Source organism: Perognathus longimembris, chromosome 11, assembly GCF_023159225.1.
Source record: "Perognathus longimembris pacificus isolate PPM17 chromosome 11, ASM2315922v1, whole genome shotgun sequence".
In the NCBI taxonomy this organism is placed as follows: domain Eukaryota; kingdom Metazoa; phylum Chordata; class Mammalia; order Rodentia; family Heteromyidae; genus Perognathus; species Perognathus longimembris.
In genome coordinates this window covers 27111288-27131117 of record NC_063171.1, presented here as the reverse complement: position 1 = coordinate 27131117, position 19830 = coordinate 27111288, and the positions used below count along the sequence as shown (strand labels likewise).

At 41.0% G+C, this 19830-nt stretch overlaps 1 protein-coding gene across 1 annotated transcript in view; it reads right to left on the bottom strand.

Annotated features, from left to right (window-relative positions):
• Positions 1–1800: 1800 nt before the first annotated feature.
• Slc9c2 (solute carrier family 9 member C2 (putative)) overlaps positions 1801–19830 on the bottom strand; it is a 56651-nt gene continuing 38621 nt past the window's right edge. Inside the window, exons 21-28 of the mRNA XM_048358178.1 lie at positions 18107–18232; positions 14506–14604; positions 12240–12407; positions 10562–10693; positions 6413–6598; positions 5031–5115; positions 3398–3453; positions 1801–1839 (exon numbers count right to left, since the gene is read on the bottom strand). Of these exons, the coding sequence (XP_048214135.1) occupies positions 1801–1839; positions 3398–3453; positions 5031–5115; positions 6413–6598; positions 10562–10693; positions 12240–12407; positions 14506–14604; positions 18107–18232 (891 nt within the window). The remainder of the gene's footprint in view (positions 1840–3397; positions 3454–5030; positions 5116–6412; positions 6599–10561; positions 10694–12239; positions 12408–14505; positions 14605–18106; positions 18233–19830) is intronic.

Genomic DNA, 19830 nt, shown 5'->3' with positions numbered 1-19830 from the left:
ACTCATTCAAGCATCCAAACCTTGGTGCTTTGTTTGACTGTATCTGTTTTATATTTCTTGGTGGTGTCACCAAAGGAGAAAAAAAAATGCTGAAAGCTCAAGAAAAAGGGGTGATGTATCCCCAAATTCTGATTTTACTAAGAAATTTTGAAGCTATAAAACAGTACAATATGCTTTTCCAAATATACTCCACGAGTACACACAGAAGTAAAGGGAGAAGTAATCCTGAGTAAGTTTGTAAATAAACTGGGCAGTTCCTTTACTGACAATTGTTGCCCTAAGTTTTCATACAAGGAATTACATTATGCACCCAAAGATTTGGTCCTTGATTAATCCATAACCAAACCATCATGGCTATGGGAGCTGATGGAACATATACATATTGAAGGACATATTAATTGCTTAAGAAAGGCATAGCCATCCTTATCACTTACTGGTTCAGAAATGGACATAGTCTTCACACTTGTCCCCAATAGAAGATTGTTGGAGGATGGTAGAAGAATTTTTAAGAGTAGAAACATTTCTTTTTTTTCCCACTAGATAGGAAAAAGAAAATCTAACATCCAAGGAGTAGTGGTAGAATGAGGTTTGGAATTTGTTTCAGATATTTGCCACAGCAACAAAAAAGACAAAACTTCATAAGGAAAAGGCTTTTTGCCCCATTCCTGAGAAGCCTGGTGATACCATTTTATCACCAGGAGGAGGAGGAGTCTGCACTGGTTCTGTCTGTCCACTTCCAGATGCCTTCCCACATGAGAAAAACAAGCCTGGCCCGGCACTGGGGGCTCACATTTATAATCCTACCTACTCATGAGGCCGAGATCCGAGGATCAAAGTTTGAAGCCAGCTGGGGGAGGGAAGTTCATGAGATTCTTATCTCTAACCAGCAAAAAGTCTGAAGTGCAGCTGTTGTTCAAGTGACAGAATGTTAGCCTTGCATGAAAAATATAACCAAGAGCTTAGATCCTAAATTCAAGCCCTAATACAGGTGCGCAGGCACACGTAGGTGCGCGCGTGCGCACACACAGCCTCTGTGGTTAAGTTAGTATAGGCAGGTCTCTGTAATAAATACCACACCTGGTATTTACTGACAGGTATTGTGAAGACAACTCAAATACTACACTGAGAAGATCCTGAAATACTAGGCGAACTTGCATTTCCTTCTGTCCCTACCTTTAGCATGGTTTTCCCCTGAAATATTATGTATTCTTTCCAAGTCTGTGATGATAAAGAATAATGGGTTGTAAAATGAACAGTTGATCATAAGACTTAGCTTTATTTGACTTTTAAAAATAAAATGAAAAAATGGCATCAACCAGTACCTTGCAATATTAAGGATGTTAACCAAGGTGGTAGAACATAGGTCTACTTTCCAATATTAGTAAACTGGGCAGAGGAGAATACCTATGCTCTAGAAAATACCAAGGGAGGCATTCATTCATAGCAATATCACAAATAAAAATTATAGGTAGTATGCTTTTGACAGCAATGTATTAACTGTGCCATACATTTGCTAGCTTACTGAAAGCAAGTCTAGTAGGATTTGCTCTCAGCTACAAGCAGGATTTCACTGGGCACATCATATGTTTTCGAGTATCTTATGTTATCCTGGTGACTTGAATATCTTAAGGATAATGCAGTGACTTAAAATCAGAGATTTTACAGCAATCTGTCTGTTGTTAATAAAATAAATGTAGCAGCAAATGGTTTCAGTAGTTTCCATGGAAGCTCCTTGCCAGGTCTTTCAACATTGGAGATACTACTTCACTTTTTAAAATGATTCCATACATTGTACTTGCATCATTGGTTTGTTTTTCTAAAATGGTGTCCGGCTTCCAACTGTAAGAGAAAGTTAAAAGTAAAAGATTAGACCATGGATACTTAGGAATAACGCCTTACCTGTTAAATGGAACCAGAAAACATACTGACCAGTTCTTATTTGTTATCTAGAATATTCTCCTTTGAAAAGTTTTTCATAGTAAGAACTTTGATTAATCACATGTGTGCCTTGGTGCTGCAGAGACACGCATTAATCCAGTTCATCGAGGAAGAAGAGTATTATGAAAGCTAAATTCCAGTTAACTTCATGATTGGTTGCCAAGGAACTGGAAACTTATTCCATAAACTAGAGAAATGACTCAGGAGGCTGAGATCTGAGAATCCCAATTCAAAGCCAGCCTGGACAGGAAGGTCCATGAGACCACCAGAAAACTGGAAGTGGAGCTATAGCTCAAAGATGGACCTGATGGTTCGCACCTGTAATCCCAGCACTATGGAGGCAGAGGTAGAATGATCAGACATTTAAAGTCAGCCTGGGCTGCATAGTGAGACCTTGTTCCTAAACAAATAAATGAAGCCAATTACTGAGCTGGTGTGGTGGTGTAGATCTGTAATAGGCTGAGGCTGGAGGATCTACCTTTTTAAAACAATGTTTTGAAGTCTCTTGTTTTATATTAAAAACACATGCAAAACTGCCATCTACTCACTATTTTAATATAAAACATTTAAAATAACCTAGCAGTTAGATCTTCAAGTCAGAACTGATGCTTTAGGAAGAGGCTCAGCCTGTGCCTGCATGCGCCCGTGCCTGTCCACTTGTGAGGAAACTGCACTGCAGAAGCACAAACATTTCTCCATGAACACCTCACCTGCCCCTATGTGTGATCTACATCCCTCCTCAACTCTATAGTCCCACAGATCCACACTCCCAGTCCTTTTTTGCTATTTTTGTTCAGATAGTGTCTTACATTTTTGTCCAGGCCAACCTCAAACCAAAATCTTCCTGACTGCACCTTCTGTATAGCTGGGGTTCTTACAGACAGGACTGCCATTTTGGTTGAGATGAGGTCTCACCAACTTTTTGCCTGGACTAGTCTTGAGATATGAGCTTCCTCATCTCTGCCTCCTGAATAGCTGGGATTATAGGCATGAGTCACCGCACCTGGCTATAGTTTTAACTTCTGTTTCTCTGCACCAGTCCTAGGGCTTGAACTCAAGGCCTGGGCACTGTTCCTGAGCTTTACTGCCCAAGGCTTGCACTCTACCACTTGAGCCACAACTCTATTTCAGGGGTGGAGGTATTTGTGTGTTTCTGTGTGTGTGCTTAATTGGAGATAAGAGTCTCACGGACTTTCCTGCCCATGCTAGCTTTGAACTGCAATCCTCAGATCTCAGCCTCCTGAATAGCTAGGATCACAGCTGACTGGCAGTTTTAACTTTTAACTGATCTAGATAAGCTTTCTCTCCATTTGTTCAAATTAATGAGTTGCAGATAGTCTCTTTTCTCATCAAGAAAATTTTATGAATTTTGACCTCAAATTTTATTCTAGCTGTTTAACAGTAATATCAATATTCACGATTTACCAAAAAAATGATTCAAAATACTAAATTGTATTACCTCATCTTTTCTCTTCCAATTATAGTCTCGCTTGGTTGTTCGAAGACCAGTGTTGTCTGAGGTAAAGTAGACACATGCATTAAACAAAAAAAGAAAGAAATTAGGAATTTGATCGTAACACTAGAAGAATAAAGACCAATTTTCTCTCCCTTTGTGAGACCCTTGTTTCCCTCTCTACCTTTGAAATGGACTTCTTGCTTTTTTTCCCCTCAAAGGTTTGAAAAGTATAATACAAAGACTGACAAAAATGAAAGAAAACTTGGCAGATCACACAAAATGGGCAGCCAGCAGCCTCTGCTCCTGCTATAGACACTAGCAGACACTATAGCCAGGCAATGCCACCAGTGGGAATAAGAACCGAGCATTCTCTCTTTTTTTTTTTTTTTTGCCTGGGACTTGAACTCAGGCCCTGGGCACTGTCTCTGAGCTGCTTTTGCTCAAACTAGCACTCTACCACTTGAGCCTCAGCACCACTTCCAGCATTTTCTATGTATGTGGTACTGAGGAATCCAACTCAGGGCTTTATGCATGCTCAGCAAGCACTCTACCACTAAGCCACATTCCCAGCCCATACTCTTTTTCATAAGAACTTCAAAATCTACCTTTTGTAAGTGTGGAATTTCTATATGCTTTCTATTTGATGATTAATGTAAAATTTTCAAAAGGAAATACATGTCAGGGTCAAACCCAGTCTACTAACCAGAGCCAGCCTATGGGTTTTTGTGAGTTTTGTCTCAAACCCACTGAAAGATACAAAGCAATGTGTCCAAAAATAATTACAGAGAACCTGATGGAGAAGAACCCTCCTTCCAAATAATAGTTCATTCGCAACCAATCATACTGGTGCTGGGGCCCACACCAGTAATCCTAGCTGCACAGATCTGAGAGATAAGGATTACAATTCCAAGCCAACCCAAGAAGACAAATCTGCACAATTCTATCATCAGTTAACCAGCCAAAAGCAGAGCTAGAGGTGGGGCTCAAGTAGTAGAGTGCTAGCCAAGCAAGCAGGCCAAGTAAACACAAAGACCTGAGTTCAAACCCTAATACTAGCAAAAAGAAAGAGGAGGGTAGGTAGGAAGGGAGGGAGGGAGGGGAGAGGGTGGGAGGGAGGGAGAGACTAGCACAGAGTAGTTTCAAATCAAGAATGACCATGTCTTCCTGTCTCTAGCTGGGACTGCTGGGAGAGGTGGACACTGGGCTCCGAAAGGCAGGGGTGCTAAGCACAGAATCTTGGGTGTGTCTTTTCCAGTACATGGCTTTTCTTCTAGCCTTCTCTGTATACTTGGGGCCTGGCAGCATGACACCTGCAGGCGTCACTTCCTAATAAACAGGAAGGGCTGAAATTTCTTAGTGGCTCTCAAAGTGCACCGTCAGGGCAGGAACGCAGGACAACATAGAGGCTGCTCTCCCTGTTCGTGGCAGGCAGGGGAGGCACAAGCTGAGGAAAGAGCCAGGTGGACTTCAGAGTGTGCACATCTCTCAGGGTGACTTCCCAGAATGAAGGCAGCCATTGTGAGAGTGAGCACAAGAATGGGGGTGGAGGACAAGCTCGCACAATGCCCTCTCAATTCACGTCCTCAGAATTAAATGGATTTCGCATTTGCTGAAATCAGTGACTTGCATGCCTTACCCATGGCGTGGGACGTTGTATCATTTTTGGCAGGCTCCGATGCTTGCACAATCAGCAGCTTACTTACATCTGCAACTCCCTGAACCTAAAAAAAAAAGACACGTGAATCCAAAGCTGTGGCTGCTTTGCAGCTTTCTTCAAAAGAATACAAGAAGTCAGCCACCCAAGGGGGAATAACTGTAATCCCAGTCACTCAACAGACTGAGTAGAAGATTCTAGATTAACCAAGGCAGAAAAATTTATGAAATGTTCAAAATCTCAAATATAAACTAGCAAAGTCCAGTGCCCATAGTGCCCATAGTTCACACCTTTAATCCCAGCTACTCAGGAGGCTAAGCTGTGAGGACCACAATTCAAAACCAGCCTTGGCAGAAAAGTCTGTGAGACTCTTAGCTCCACTAAACCACACACACACACACACACACACACACACACACACACACACACACAACCCAGAAGTGGCGCTGTGGCTCAAGAGGTAGAGCACAAGCCTTAAGCAAAAGAAGCTCAGAGATAGCACCAAGGCCCTGAGTTCAAGCCTCCGGACTGGCACAAAAATAAATAAATAAATAAATAAATAAACAGCAAAAAAAAACAACAAGACTGGAGGTGTGGCTCAACTAGTAGAGCGTCAACCTAGCAGATGCAGAGGCCCTGAGTTCAAGCCCCAGCATTGGGGGTGGGGGAGGGGGAGAGGAAGAACAATAATATAAAAATAAGCCAAAATCTAGAACTGGGTCTCCAGCCTAGGTCATTTTGCTTGGTTTTGGTTTGGTTTCATTTTGTTTTGTTTTGCTATCACACTGCGAGACTAAACCTCAACATTTCAATTTGAAATCCTATTTGAAGTCATTCCAAGAAATCCCTGACTAGTAAATTCTTTTGCATAGTTACAGACATCAGCTTACTTCTAACTAGACAAGACAGTCCCCATTTGGAATAAAGAGACTCTCCCAGCAAAACAAGGGTTACTCCTACACTGAAGATCAAAGATTCAAGGCCAGCCTTCTCAGCATAGAGGAAACCGTCTTCCTTTCTTAAGGCTTTTGCCTCCCAGGATGCAAGCAGCAGAAAGGCAACCATTACAGCTATTGTATCTCAGTGTCATGTATTATCTCATTTAATCCTCACAGGGGTGGACAAGATTGCTGTGCCTGCCCTTCCCATCTTACTATGGAGGAATTGGAGGTCACAACAGTTATAGCCTGTAGGTTCAGGAGCCAAGGTTTCAACACAAGTTTGCCAAATCTTGAACTCCAGACCTTGGACTCTTATTTACTAGCTGCTCCAAAATTACAGTTCATGGTTAACATTTGGTGTTTTAAAGTCCCAATCAGAACACCATGAAAAGCAAGGGACTCTTTGGAAAAGATGCACCTTACCTGTTCGCAGGTTTTAGGTATAATGTAAGGTGCAGGGTAGAGTTCTTCTGTCTTACTGTTAATGACACTGCCGTACACAATAATAACAAATTTCATGGTCTCATTGTTAATAGTCAGTTCATTATAGCTCGATAAGGTCTCCACATACGCATGGTTCAGCAACACACAGCTCTCAAACTTTAGGTCCTATAAGAAAATTACTCTTTTTTTATATAAAGCATACAAACTTGATACATTGTATCGAGAAGAAAATTAATTCCTTGATGTGAGTTCTTTGAGGGGATTGGAAGGCACAGGACCCACAGACAGGATTTATTTAGAGATCAGGGCAATGTCTGAAAAATTTCTAGAATGAAAAGTTTTGGTTTTTATTTTTTGTGCCTGTACTGGGGCTTGAACTCAGGGCCTGTGCACTGTCCCCGAGCTCTTTTGCTCAAAGCTAGCATTCTACCATTTGAACCATAGCTCTACTTCTGGCTTTTTATGGTTAATCAGAGTCTCTCAGACTTTTCCTGCCTGGGCTGGCTTTGAACTGCAATCCTTAGATCTCAGTCTCCTGAAAAGCTAGGATTACAGGAATGAGCTACTGATGCCCAGCATAGAATCAGAGATTTTGCATTACTGCTTTGTGCCCCTGAAAGTAGCTGCCCCGTCCTGACTATGAATTCTCTATCAGCGAAGGCAGGGGGTCAAGTGTGCCTAGCTCCGCTTGTGAAAATTTAGGTTAAAAGATACATAGGCCATGCCTAGCACCACGGCTCAGTACACTGTGCCTCCACTGGCTGTGATACAAAAGCAGTGCAGGTAGAAAAGGCAATGAAACTAATCTCCAGTTAGCCAACAAAAAAAGCTGAAAGTAAGCTGGGTGCCAGTGACTCATGCCTATAATCCTATCTACACAGGAGGCTGAGATCTGAGGATTGTGGTTCGAAGCCAGCCTGGTCAGGAAAGCCCATGAGACTCTTATCTCCAATAAACTATTCCAAAATAACAGAAGTAGCTGGTAGAGCATTAGCCTTGAGCAAAAATAAGCTGGGGTACAGCACCAAGGCCCTGAGTTTAAGCTCTAGTATGATCATCCCTCCTTACCTGAAGGCAGAGATAGGATGGATCCTGCTCCAGGCCAGGCCAGGGAAGAAGTAAGGTCCCTCTCCCAACAGCCAGAGCAAATGAAGGGTCAGAGGTATAGCTTAAGCACTTGAGCTGGCATAAGTGAGGCCCTGAGTTCAAATCCCAGTGTCACCCAAAAGAAGGCTTTACCTGGCATTTACGATTCTGGCTACTTGATAATTGAATGAATGATAGCAGAGAGCTAACACCAAACCAAGTGAGCTGAATTTGAAGGCTCAGAATCATACACTTTGGAGCTGGGCAGGAGCAGTTGGGGTTGGAGAGTTAATCAAGACCCCTCTCCCCATGTTCTTGTGTTGATGTACTCTCCCTCAATACCTCAGCATGCAACTGGAGTTGGAAACAGGGTCAGTGAAGATGCAATGGGTTAAGAGAAAGCTCAGGAATAGGGTTGGTCCTTAGAAGGGGAAACCTGGCAATAGACTTGCATACAAAGGGGATGTCAGGTGAAGACAAAGGCAGCCATTCCACGGGGGCGGGAAGCCTGGATGAAGTCTTCCAATGGCTCAACCTAGACTGTTGATTACTAACTCTAAAATGGAGACTAGGTACTTCTAATTAACCCTCCCAATGTGTGGTACTTTCTTGAAGCAGAGTTAGCAAAGAAGTTCAGGAGCTGAGACAGACTGTTGAACAGAAAGACAAACAGACAGACAGTAAGAATCTCTGGCCAGTGCCCTAATGGGAGCCATCAGCTTGGCCTGGCATTTCTAGCAGCCCTCGGCGGTCAGTCCCTGACAGACGAGCCAAGCACATTTACTGAGGACACCAGCAGAGATAGCAAACATTTTACCTAAATTTTCCAACCAGGGGAAAAATAATAATAAGTCATTTTGGTATGAAAATGCACACATATTTAGAGTTCTGTGATTGAAGGAGGTGGGAGGGCAATGTATAATCTTATCACAGTGTTTGGGTTGGAGAAACTGTGTCTATGGTTACATTTGAAAAGGCAGGAGATTAATGTATGTAGAGTAGACCATTAATAAACACGAGTGTTAATTCACCCTGATTAATAGTGTGCTTAGCTCTTGGAGGAATCTATTTGATATTTTCTGAATCTACTTTCCTTTTAAAAGGATGATTGCAGGGCTGGGGATATAGCCTAGTGGCAAGAGTGCCTGCTTCGGATACACGAGGCCCTAGGTTCGATTCCCCAGCACCACATATACAGAAAACGGCCAGAAGCGGCGCTGTGGCTCAAGTGGCAGAGTGCTAGCCTTGAGCGGAAAGAAGCCAGGGACAGTGCTCAGGCCCTGAGTCCAAGGCCCAGGACTGGCCAATAAATAAATAAATAAATAAATAAATAAATAAAAGGATGATTGCAGGTAGCCTGGAAAAATTGGATGACAAGAAAATTGATAACCAGACTTCAAGCTCTACTACAGGGCCATCATAACAAAAACAGCCTGGTATTGGTATAAAAACAGACCGGAAGACCAATGGATCAGAATTGAAGATCCAGAAATAAAACCACACTCTTACAGTCAGCTGATATTCAACAAAGAAGCTAAAGACATACAATGGAATAAACATAGCCTCTTCAACTACTGGTGCTGGGAGAACTGGGCAGCCATATGCAGAAAACTCAAAGTAGACCCAAGCCTATAACCATGCACCAAGATCAACTCAAAATGGATCAAGGACCTCAATATCAGACCTGAATCCTTGAAACTACTGAAGGACAGAGTAGGAAAGACACTAGAATTTATAGGCACAGGAAGGAACTTCCTGAATAGAGTCCCAGGGACACAACAAATAGGGGAGAGACTCGACAAATGGAACTACTACAAATTAAAAAGTTTCTGCACAGCTAAGGACATAGCCACCAAAATAGAAAGATAGCCAACCATATGGGAAAGGATCTTTACCAGCACAGCAACAGACAAAGGCCTAATATCTGTCATCTACAGAGAACTCAAAAAACTAAGCCCCTCCAAGCCCAATAAACCAATTAGGAAATGGGCAAAGGAGCTAAAGAGAGACTTCACAAGAGAAGAGATAAAAATGGCAAAGAAACATATGAGGAAATGCTCAACATCCCTGGTAGTAAAGGAAATGCAAATAAAAACAACCCTGAGATACCACCTCATTCCAGTTAGAACGGCCTATACTCTGAACTCAGGCAACAACAAATGCTGGAGGGGGTGCAAGGAAAGAGGAACCCTTCTCCATTGTTGGTGGGAGTGCAAATTAGTACAACCACTTTGGAGAACAGTATGGAGGTTTCTCAAAAAGCTCAATATAGACCTACCCTATGACCCAGCCATACCACTCCTAGGCATCTATCCTGAACAGCAGGCCCCAAGATATCAAAAAGACATTTGCACTTCCATGTTTATTGCGGCACAATTCACAATAGCCAAAATATGGAATCAACCCAGATGCCCCTCCACAGATGAATGGATCCAAAAAATATGGTACCTATACACAATGGAATACTACATAGCGATTAGAAATGGTGAAATATTGTTATTCGCAGGGAAATGGTCAAAACTTGAACAAATAATGTTGAGCGAGACAAGCCTAGAACACAGAAAACAAAGGGGCATGATCTTCCTGATATATGACTGTTAAGATGGGGTGACGGAGAGACAGTATAGACCAGGTCTGTGAAACCAAAAACTGCTTGTCAAATGGTATTTCCCACAGGATTGGGTCAGCAACCCAACACTATGTAACTAAAACCAAACAACTACTCAACATATGAAGGTCAAAAATTGACCTCTCAGTGGAATACAATAGCTCAAAAGCTGTGTATGCACGTTCATATAAGACTATTGTCGACATATATATATATAAGACATATATATATATATATATGACTAATGTCGACATTACATTTAAAGCCCCAGGCAAATTTTCTTTGGCGTAGGCCACGTGGCTACTGTATATGTTCTTGGTACATTGTGTATTGTATATGTATGACCTCCCTTTCTGTCATTGGGAATATGAAATACATTGTGTAAAAAAAAATAGTACCTAAAACTTCATTCACATTTTAATTACATCACTTACCTCATCAGTGACAATTGATTCAAAATATTGATTTACAATACCAAGAGCAAGCTTAAGCCATATTTTATATTCCAAGGTTGGCCAGAAAATATCAAAACCTTCATATAAATCCTCCAGGGAGATGAAGAAGGCCTGAAACAACAAAATGCCCCGCCACAGACAGCAGGATTTGCAACAAAATTGTAATACCATAGGAGAAAAGGAATATCTCAGAAAAGTCGACTATTAATTCAAGCATAGTTGGGATTCTTTGCCATTTAAACACATCTATATTGTGGAAACAGCATTTGCTATGTATAAAATGGTTTTCAAAAACTAACTAAAGCTACCAACATATTAAAAGACAAGGATCATTCCAATCAATCAGACTGAAGTTCCTAACTCATGAGAAATTTCTTTTTCTTCCTCTTCTTCTTCTCCTCTCCCTCTTTCTCCTTCTTTTTATCACAATAGTTTTATGTACAGTATTACCTACTCATTCATAGTATTTGTTTGCAGACGCATACTATTTATCTGAATAAAGATGTTCTTTCAGAATTCAAATTAAATAAACTTTAATGAATTTGTTCAGTCTTGTGACTAAATTCATGCTTTCTGCCTTCTTCCAGAAATTAAATGGTATAAAATTTACTTCTTAAAATTTCATTTTGTTCCACATTCTCCTAAGATGGTGGGTCCTGCCCTGTTACACCTAACAGCCCCCAAAGATTGAGAGCTCTTTATGGCAGGAAGGTTGGCTCATTTCTATTTGAATTGTCCAAACCTAGTGGAATATGAGGTCATTTATTAATTGAAGAGAAATTTACTTGTCAAGTGAAAAAAAAAAAGAAGAAGGAAATTAAAAAGCCAACCAATTATCTGAACATGGTGGTTTGCATCTGTAACCTTAGCTACTTAGGAGGCTGTGTCCAGGAAGATGGAGGGACCAGCTCCTGGTAAAAGTCTGAAACACCCCCTCTCCATCAATAGTTGGAGGCAGTGTTGTGCCCTTATCATCCCAGGTAGCAAGAGGTTGAGATTGAAAAGATCACAGTTCTAGGCCAGCATAGGAAAAATAAATAAATGAATAAAATAAATAGAAGTTCAAAGATTCCTCCCTCTCAACAAAAATTGCTGGGCACAGTGATTCACATCTGTTATTTTGGAGGCATAAAATAAAAGGGTGGTCGTCCAAATGTAGACCTGCATAAAAACTGAGATCCTATCTCAACAACCAGTGTAAAAGTGCTGATTGTATGACTCAGTGGTAGAGCACCTGCCTAGCAAGTCTGGGAACCTGAGTTTAAACACCAGTAACACTAAAAAAAAATTATTCGTATTCTTTGAAAACACTTTCAGAATGAGTGTTCATTTGATGGAGTACTTATATACAGAGTCAATTTACATAGAAAATTTTTCTAATCCTCATTAACATCAAGTGTAGGTACTCTACTTAATAAACAAGGAAATGAAGACTCATGAAGATTAGCCAATCCCCTGGAGGTTCAATGATCATGATAACAGAGCACCAGAGTGCTGCTTGTGAGACATTAAATCTCCCTTCTCTCAGCTATACTACTCAGCATCCACTAGCTGGCTAAGGGACTAAGGAAGATACTGAACCCACAGGAAGAAAAGACTCCACAATTCCTTATTGAGGAAGGGTTAACTAATAACCATAGTGGAATTATTTCCTTACCTGTAAGGAGGTTTCACAGATGGCGGTGTATTCAATTTCTCGCTTCAGCAGACAGCTCAGCTCTCCAATGACTTGCCCACTCGTACAGTACTCTGTATAAAACGTCTCTAAATTTCTATCGCGTGCCTCTGTGTGCTCTATCCCAAAGGTAGGAGACGTACTATGCAACTGGAAGAGCAGGGAGATGTGCAAAGAGAAATAAAAATGAAAAATCCTTGGACTTCACCTGAGATCATTCCATGGTTTCTTACAATTATTCCAATGGAGCAGAAATTCTTTCTTTGTGAATCCTGCCAGGCATGAAGAAGGGACTTGGCCTTTACTGAAGTCATGGTTTCTTTCACATTTTTAACTTCCTAGGGCAAAGATTTTTCTCACGTGAAAAACAGAGTTCTTGGCTGGGAATGCAGCTTAGTGGTTGAGTGCTTGCTTACCATGCATGAAGCCCTGGGTTCAATTCCTCAGTACCACATACACAGAAAACGTCAGAAGTGGTGCTGTGGCTCAAGTGATAGAGTGCTAGCCTTGAGCAAAAGAAACTCAGGGACAGTGCCCAGGCCCTGAGTTCAGCCCCAGAACTGGCAAACACACACACACACACACACACACACACACACACACACACACACACACACACACCCCATACACACAGAACACAAAAAAGCAGAGTTCTTAAAAGAATTGAATGATATATTGCTTGTCTTTATTCCTCTTTTTAAAACTAGTATATATTAATTACACAAAGCACTGCCTTTACTGTGTTCCAAAGGTTCTAGAGTAGTGGTTTTCATTTTAGTTTAATACTAGGAATTTTTTGTTTTCCCCATTCTTTCTTCAATGACCCATTCAGAATTGTATTAAGTCTCCATTCATTGGAATATTTTTGCAGGTGTTTCAATTTTTATTGTTATTACAAAGGTGATATATAGAGGGGCTACTGTTATATAGGTAAGATAATGAGTATGTTTCTTTTTAGACAATGTCACCCCTTCCCTCTCTCTCTTCCAATTACTTGTTTGATTTTTTTTTCAGTTTCTCTTCTTTAAACTAGTGCTCTCACTCAACTTTCTTGCTCACAGCTGGTGCACACTTACCACTTGATCCATGCTTCCTGTCTGATTTTGCTGGTTAATTGAAGATTGAGTCTTGTGACCTTATTATGCCCATCTTCCCATCTCCTTCTATCCTTTTTCTAGGCATAAGGGCAGAGATTTCTCTTCCATAAGGGCAGAGATTTCTATCTGTTTTGCCAATCCTGTACCTACTTATGATAGCAAATTATTTGTTGAATGAACAAGTGTAGAAATGAATGAAGCCACTTGTCACAGTGAGAGATACTTACTGTTACAATGTGTAACTATTATAGTAGTTTGTTCCCATGGCATTGCTGAAATATTTAAATATTACAGAGTATTTTAAATATCTAAAAATTATTTGGGGTATAAGCTGGGGCTCATGCCTATGTCCAACTACTTAAGCTCTAATATTACTTATATGAAGATATAAAGAATTATTATTCTAATTCTACTGAAATCTTATTCTTATCAACAAGGCTTCCATTGATCATGTGAAAAAATATTATCCATATATATGTATATGTGTATATACATATATTATATATGTAGTGGGGTTAAAACTCAGGGCCTCAATCTGCTAGGTATTAGCTCTACCATTTAAGGCATACTTCCAGCGCTGCCTTTTGCTGATTTGTGTTTGTTTGTTTGTAGGAGTGAAGATAGGATCTCAGAAACCTTTCTGCTTTGGTTAGGCTTGAACTATAATCCTGCTCTCAACCCCCAAAATAGATAGGATTAAGCAAGCTCAGGGACAGCACCCAGGCCCTAAGTTCAAGCCCCAGAACTAGGAAAAAAAAAAAGGTGAGCCGCTGATGCCCAGCCACAAGCTGTCATTTCGCTCCTCCTCCTCCTACCTGCCCTCCATGAAGATTTGACTTGCAGTCACACCCTCATTCTTGACTCTCCTTTTCCTTAGGTGAGTGATTTAAACTACTTCAAGTATTGGCTTGCTAAGAAACATTGCTTCTCCTAGAACCCAAGTCGGAGAGATAAACAATGACCCCAACCACAGTACATCAGATGAGAAGCACATTCGGGTTTGAGTGTGAACATTCTGTCTCAGCTATAGTGCTTACTCTGAAGACAAACTCAAAGGGACCCCCAAATTTAAACTTTCTTCATTCCTAAATTTCTTGTTAGAATTATATATTTCAACATAATTCTTAAGGAAAGAATCAATAGTTCCTTACAGTTGCCATTCCTGAAATTATTAAATAGATTCCTTGTGGCATTTCACCTTCTCTGCAAATGACATCTCCATAGTCAAAATGAGCAAGTTTGGTTCTTTCCTAAATAGAAAAGAAAAAAAAATCATCACAAAAGCTGTAGAGTTTACTTTTCAAAATAGAAGTTAAAATTTACAGTTAAAAAGCCTTTGAAACTAACATAAAAATGCAGATTCCATTGTTGGCTTATTAAGAAATGCAGAAATACCACATCAACGTTAAGAAGAAAAAAGTCAGGGAAAGAAATGATAGACTTGGTGATTAGTACCTCACATAGCAAGTAGTATGAACATTCAGTAAATGTTATAAAATGAAACTTTTTTTTTCTTTGCCAGTTCTGGAGCTTGGACTCAGGGCCTGAGCACTGTCCCTGGCTTCTTTTTGCTCAAAGCTAGCACTCTACCATTTGAGCCACAGCACCACTTCTTGCTTTTTCTATGTATGTGGAGCTGAGGAATCAAACCCAGGGCTTCATACATGCTAGACAAGCACTCTACCACTAGGCCACATTCCCAGGCCCTAAACTTTTTTTTTTTTTTTTTTTTTTTTTTTTGCCAGTCCTGGGGCTTGGACTCAGGGCCTGAGCACTGTCCCTGGCCTCTTTTTGCTCAAGGCTAGCACTCTGCCACTTGAGCCACAGCGCCACTTCTGGCCACTTTCTGTATATGTGGTGCTGGGGAATTGAACCCAGGGCCTCATGTATACGAGGCAAGCACTCTTGCCACTAGGCCATATCCCCAGCCCCTAAACTTTTTTTGATCAGTCTTGAGGCTTGAACTCAAGGCCTGGTCACTTTTTTGCTTAAGTCTACCGCTCTACCACTTGAGCCACAGTGCCACTTCTGGCTTTTTCTGAGTAGTTTAAGAGCCTCACAGATGTTCCTGCCGGGTTTGCTTTGAATTACAATCCTCAGATCTCAACCTCCTGAGTAGCTAGGATTATAGGCATTGTTGGGATCCAGCCTTTGGACTTGACGGGGGACTTGACGCCCTTCCCCCAGCCCTAGGGGAATGCGGAAGCAGGCTACGGTTCTCTGGGTCTGGAACCGGAAGAACCGGCTTTGCACCCAGCCCCCAACTCTCTCACCAGCCCAGGCGCCTCCCTGTCTCTCCCTGGCGCGGCGCTTTCCAGTGATGTTAGCTCAAGAGGGGACCATGTGATAGCTCTCAGCCTATCGGTGTCCTGGCTGATCGCCTTCTCTCGCTATCATTTCCCTTTACCCCCGCCTTAATAAATCAGATAGCTCTTGAAGCTTCTCCGAGACTCGCCTATGCCTGGCTTTCTTTACCGGTAAGGAGGTGGGTAAGCATTCCTGTTAGGCCGCGCACACGTGAGGTCAGTACTGACTCCTCCGCCCCATCCTGGCTATCTGCCGGCCGGGTGACCAGGAGAGAGGGTGAGAAAAGGGGGTGGCGAGAAACCTAGCTGAGCCTTGATCTCCACGCTGGGAGAGGCGACTCGAGCCCAACAAGGCATGACAATCTTGTGATAAGCATGGTAAACTAGGCAAGTCGCCTCTATCACAAAGACCTTTTAGTTAAGTTGCATAGACATTTACAATAAAGCCTGGTGGTTACGCCAAAGGACATAGAAACTGGCTCCTGTGGGAGCACAGAAAGGCCACAGGACCTTGCCTTGGCTGTCCTGGGAGGTTTTTACTAACTGGGAAGAAACAACTAAGTTGATACCTGAAAGAAGAGTACCAAATGGCCCACTAAGATGAACTGAAGACCTAAGCGAGTACTCTACTACTAAGCCATGTTCCTAGGCCTGGCCATTTCTTTTCATTTGGAAAGTTCATACAAATTTTTAGATTTATAACTTCTCTTGGGAACAGAAAAACAGTCTGACCTCAGTATTGTTTAATCTGCTAATTATTTTCACCCTTCATTTTGCTATATCTCAGCCTCCCTTCGCATTATCTATCCTTTTTTCTCCTTCTTGAAAGAAGATACCATTCGCTTTCAGTATTCCTCTTGCTTCTCAATTCTTTTGGCCAATTTCTCTTCAACTCCCCATCTCTAATAGATGAATAGTCTGGATCCAATCCTTGGTTATCATTTCTCTATCCATCCTTACTCCTTAGATGATCACATTAAGTCTCAAGATCTTTACAGCTCTAAAATGTCACTCTCCATCTTGGCCTCCCATCTGAAAGCCTACCTGGCATCTCCACATGGAAGCTTAATAACTCTCAAATGTAACTCATTCCAAATCAGATGTTTTCCTTATGCTTCACAAATCTCTTTCCTATCTCAATAAATAGAAACATCATTCTATTTCCAAACTAAAATCCTAGAACTTTTTTCTCTGTCTCTGTCTCTCTATGTCTATAGACATCTCTCTAGAGATATCTTTCCTTCACTTCCTCCCTCTCTCCTCCATCATCTATCAGCTTAAAATAACATCAAGAATCAGACCACTTCTCAGAACTTTCACTAGGTCTGAGTAAAAAGCACTTAAATTATTCTCTTGCCATCTTTGTTATAATTACCTCCTAATTAGGCAGTTACTTGCCTTTGACTTCCTGTAGGCTATTTTCAACATGTCAGTGGAGCTGTCTTTCTTAAATCTAAGATCCTGTCACTTTTTTGCTCAAAACTTTCCAATCACTTTCCATTCAATTCAGAGGCAATGCCAAAGTTCTTACAACAGGCCACTGATTTCTACACCGTCGGGTTCACTGCAGTTGCTCTGACTGCCTCTCGTCCCCTCATCACCACTCCTGCCACAGAGCCTTTGTGGTGTTCCCTTGAACACACTGGGCATATCCACCTCAAGGCCCTGCACTGGCAATTCCCTTCCCTGGAAGGCTCTTCTCCGAGACATTTACGTGGCTCATCTTCCAGCGCTCTCTTCAAATGTCATCTCCTTAGATGAGCCTTCCCTGATGACACTGTATAAAACAGCTGCTCCAGCATATTCCCTTCTCACACCTTATTTTACTCCATCACACCTGTCACTTACTGACATCTGTATCATCATGGTTGACTTGCTTATTGTCCATCTCAACCTCTGTACTATAACACTTCTGAAAGTAGAGACATCGTCTGTTGTGTTCACTGCCATCTCCCAAAGCCCATATGCTTATTCCTGGCACAGAGAGGCATTTGATAGCCATTTGTTGAAAGGATCCAAATTCCTATAGCAAAACTCAGTGTACTTTAGACAGAATAAACTCAGTTATTATGCTACACTCAACTGGTTTTACTTTTGTATTATCTGTCAGGCCTGTGTCATAGCTCAAATCTGAGACCCTAGCTGGAAAAAAAGTTTGTATATGAATGTAGAAGTTCAGACTCTACTACATAAAATAGAATGGGATTAGTAATAATCAGGAAATCGACAAACACAAATAGCTCATCTTAAGCAAATAAGCCATTGTGAAAAACTTCCTGCCTTTTAGGCTCAAAGGGAAATCTACTCTTCCTGCAGGCTTTATGGAGTTTCCATTTGCTTTTTTCTGAATTGACAATATAGGATAGGATACTGTGCTTTGAATGTTTACAAGTAGGAGAAATGTTCAGACAAAACTCCTGAGTCCGACAGAAGATAGAATCTTTACCTTGAAGAAATCAATGAGAATGTCTTTATTTTCCATCCAAACAATGTTAGGAAGGTAACTGTCAGGAGTTGGGGGTGGAATTGACATTGGAAAGTTATTCAGTGCTTTAATTTTTGAAAGAAGCACCTAAAACAACAAAGAAAACAATCAGGTCCTACAACAGAAAATGGGTAGCAGGCAAAAAGTAAATAAATTTGAACAAATGGCTATCTAATACATCTATCTGGAGTTTTGACTCATACCTTCTCTCACCCTATGCAAATTATGCTCTAATTTTTGTCCGTAATCTCTTCCCCTGGCTATTTTTACTGACCAAACTCAGATTGAACTTGTCATCTTTAGAGTTCAGTTAACATTCATCCTACCAATCTTGTCTTAATCCCAAATTTCCTACACTTCACATCGATCGCCATATGCACAATTGCTGAGGTCTCTTGATTTTTTTTCATCATGTATATGATTGCCTGTCTAAATGTTTACATCTGGGAGATTGCAGTTCCAGCCCCTGGCCTTCTAGAAGCCTTCTTTGGTTTCCCCCATGAAGTTTCCCTTATTCCCATGGTATTTCCTACATACCCCCCACTTTGAAGCTCATTTCATTGACTACTTATCTGTCTCACCATCCATATCATCAAAACGTTGTTGAGAAGATGAATAAATGACTACATGAAAGAGCAAGCAAAACTTATAGATGGTGGGTAGAGAATTTGTTAAGCACCCCAGGGCCCTTAGTAGATTTCAACATATATGTTGTTCATAGACTGAATCAATACTCCTATCTTCTTATGATCTGGATATACACTTATATCTCTAGCTGACAGTTACATAAATAGTAACCATTCAATAAGTAATGGCTGAATGATTGATTTGTCCATTATCTTTCTAAACAAATCAACAGAAAATAAACTCCCTGTAGGCTATTTTTTATCTTACATAAATACTAAATGAATTACACATTCAATTTTATTACACAGGCTTCATAATAATACATTTTAAAGAATAGCACATAATACACAATATGTTAGAGGTGTAACTTAAGGAATATTGTAAAGTAGCCCTTTGCTTCTCTCAGACAAACACTAGGGAGCAATGGAGATATCTGTTTTGCTCTCTCCTGTGATGTTAAAAAGATACTGCAGAGATGGAGCTCTAAAGGAGAAAGCTGGCCTAGCTCGCATCTGTTCCTCTTCTGAGGCTACAGAGAGAGTAGACTAAGTCTAAGGAATGACCGAAAGCACAGTGCATGCTGGTCCATGGCTCGGAGCTTCAGTGACAAGGAAGAGGATGTAGAATCCAGGAATAGTATGCCAATGGGAAACAGGCAGAAAAAAATGTTTCTCCCCAGCATCTATTTTTCAGGCATATACTAAGGAGAAGATCCTTACATAGGAGTGCAAATGACTCTTATTATACAAAGATACAGTAGATGTGATAGAGTGGTAGAGTTTTCTTTTTGGACATACAGTCCTAATTGCTTGCAAGTACTTTTACTAGCTAACTGATTAGCTTCCTGTTCTCTAAATTGTCCTCTCCCTGCTGCACACACACACACACACACACACACACACACACAAATACACTCACATGCATACTTGCACGCATATAAAAGAATGAGCAATCTGGAAAATTGTCTAGGTTTCTGCTCAAGTGTCTTCCTGAGTGAGGCCTGGTCTTTGTAGTTCTGTAAGGTACTCTGTCCTTTTAATAAGTTCTCCCAATTCTAC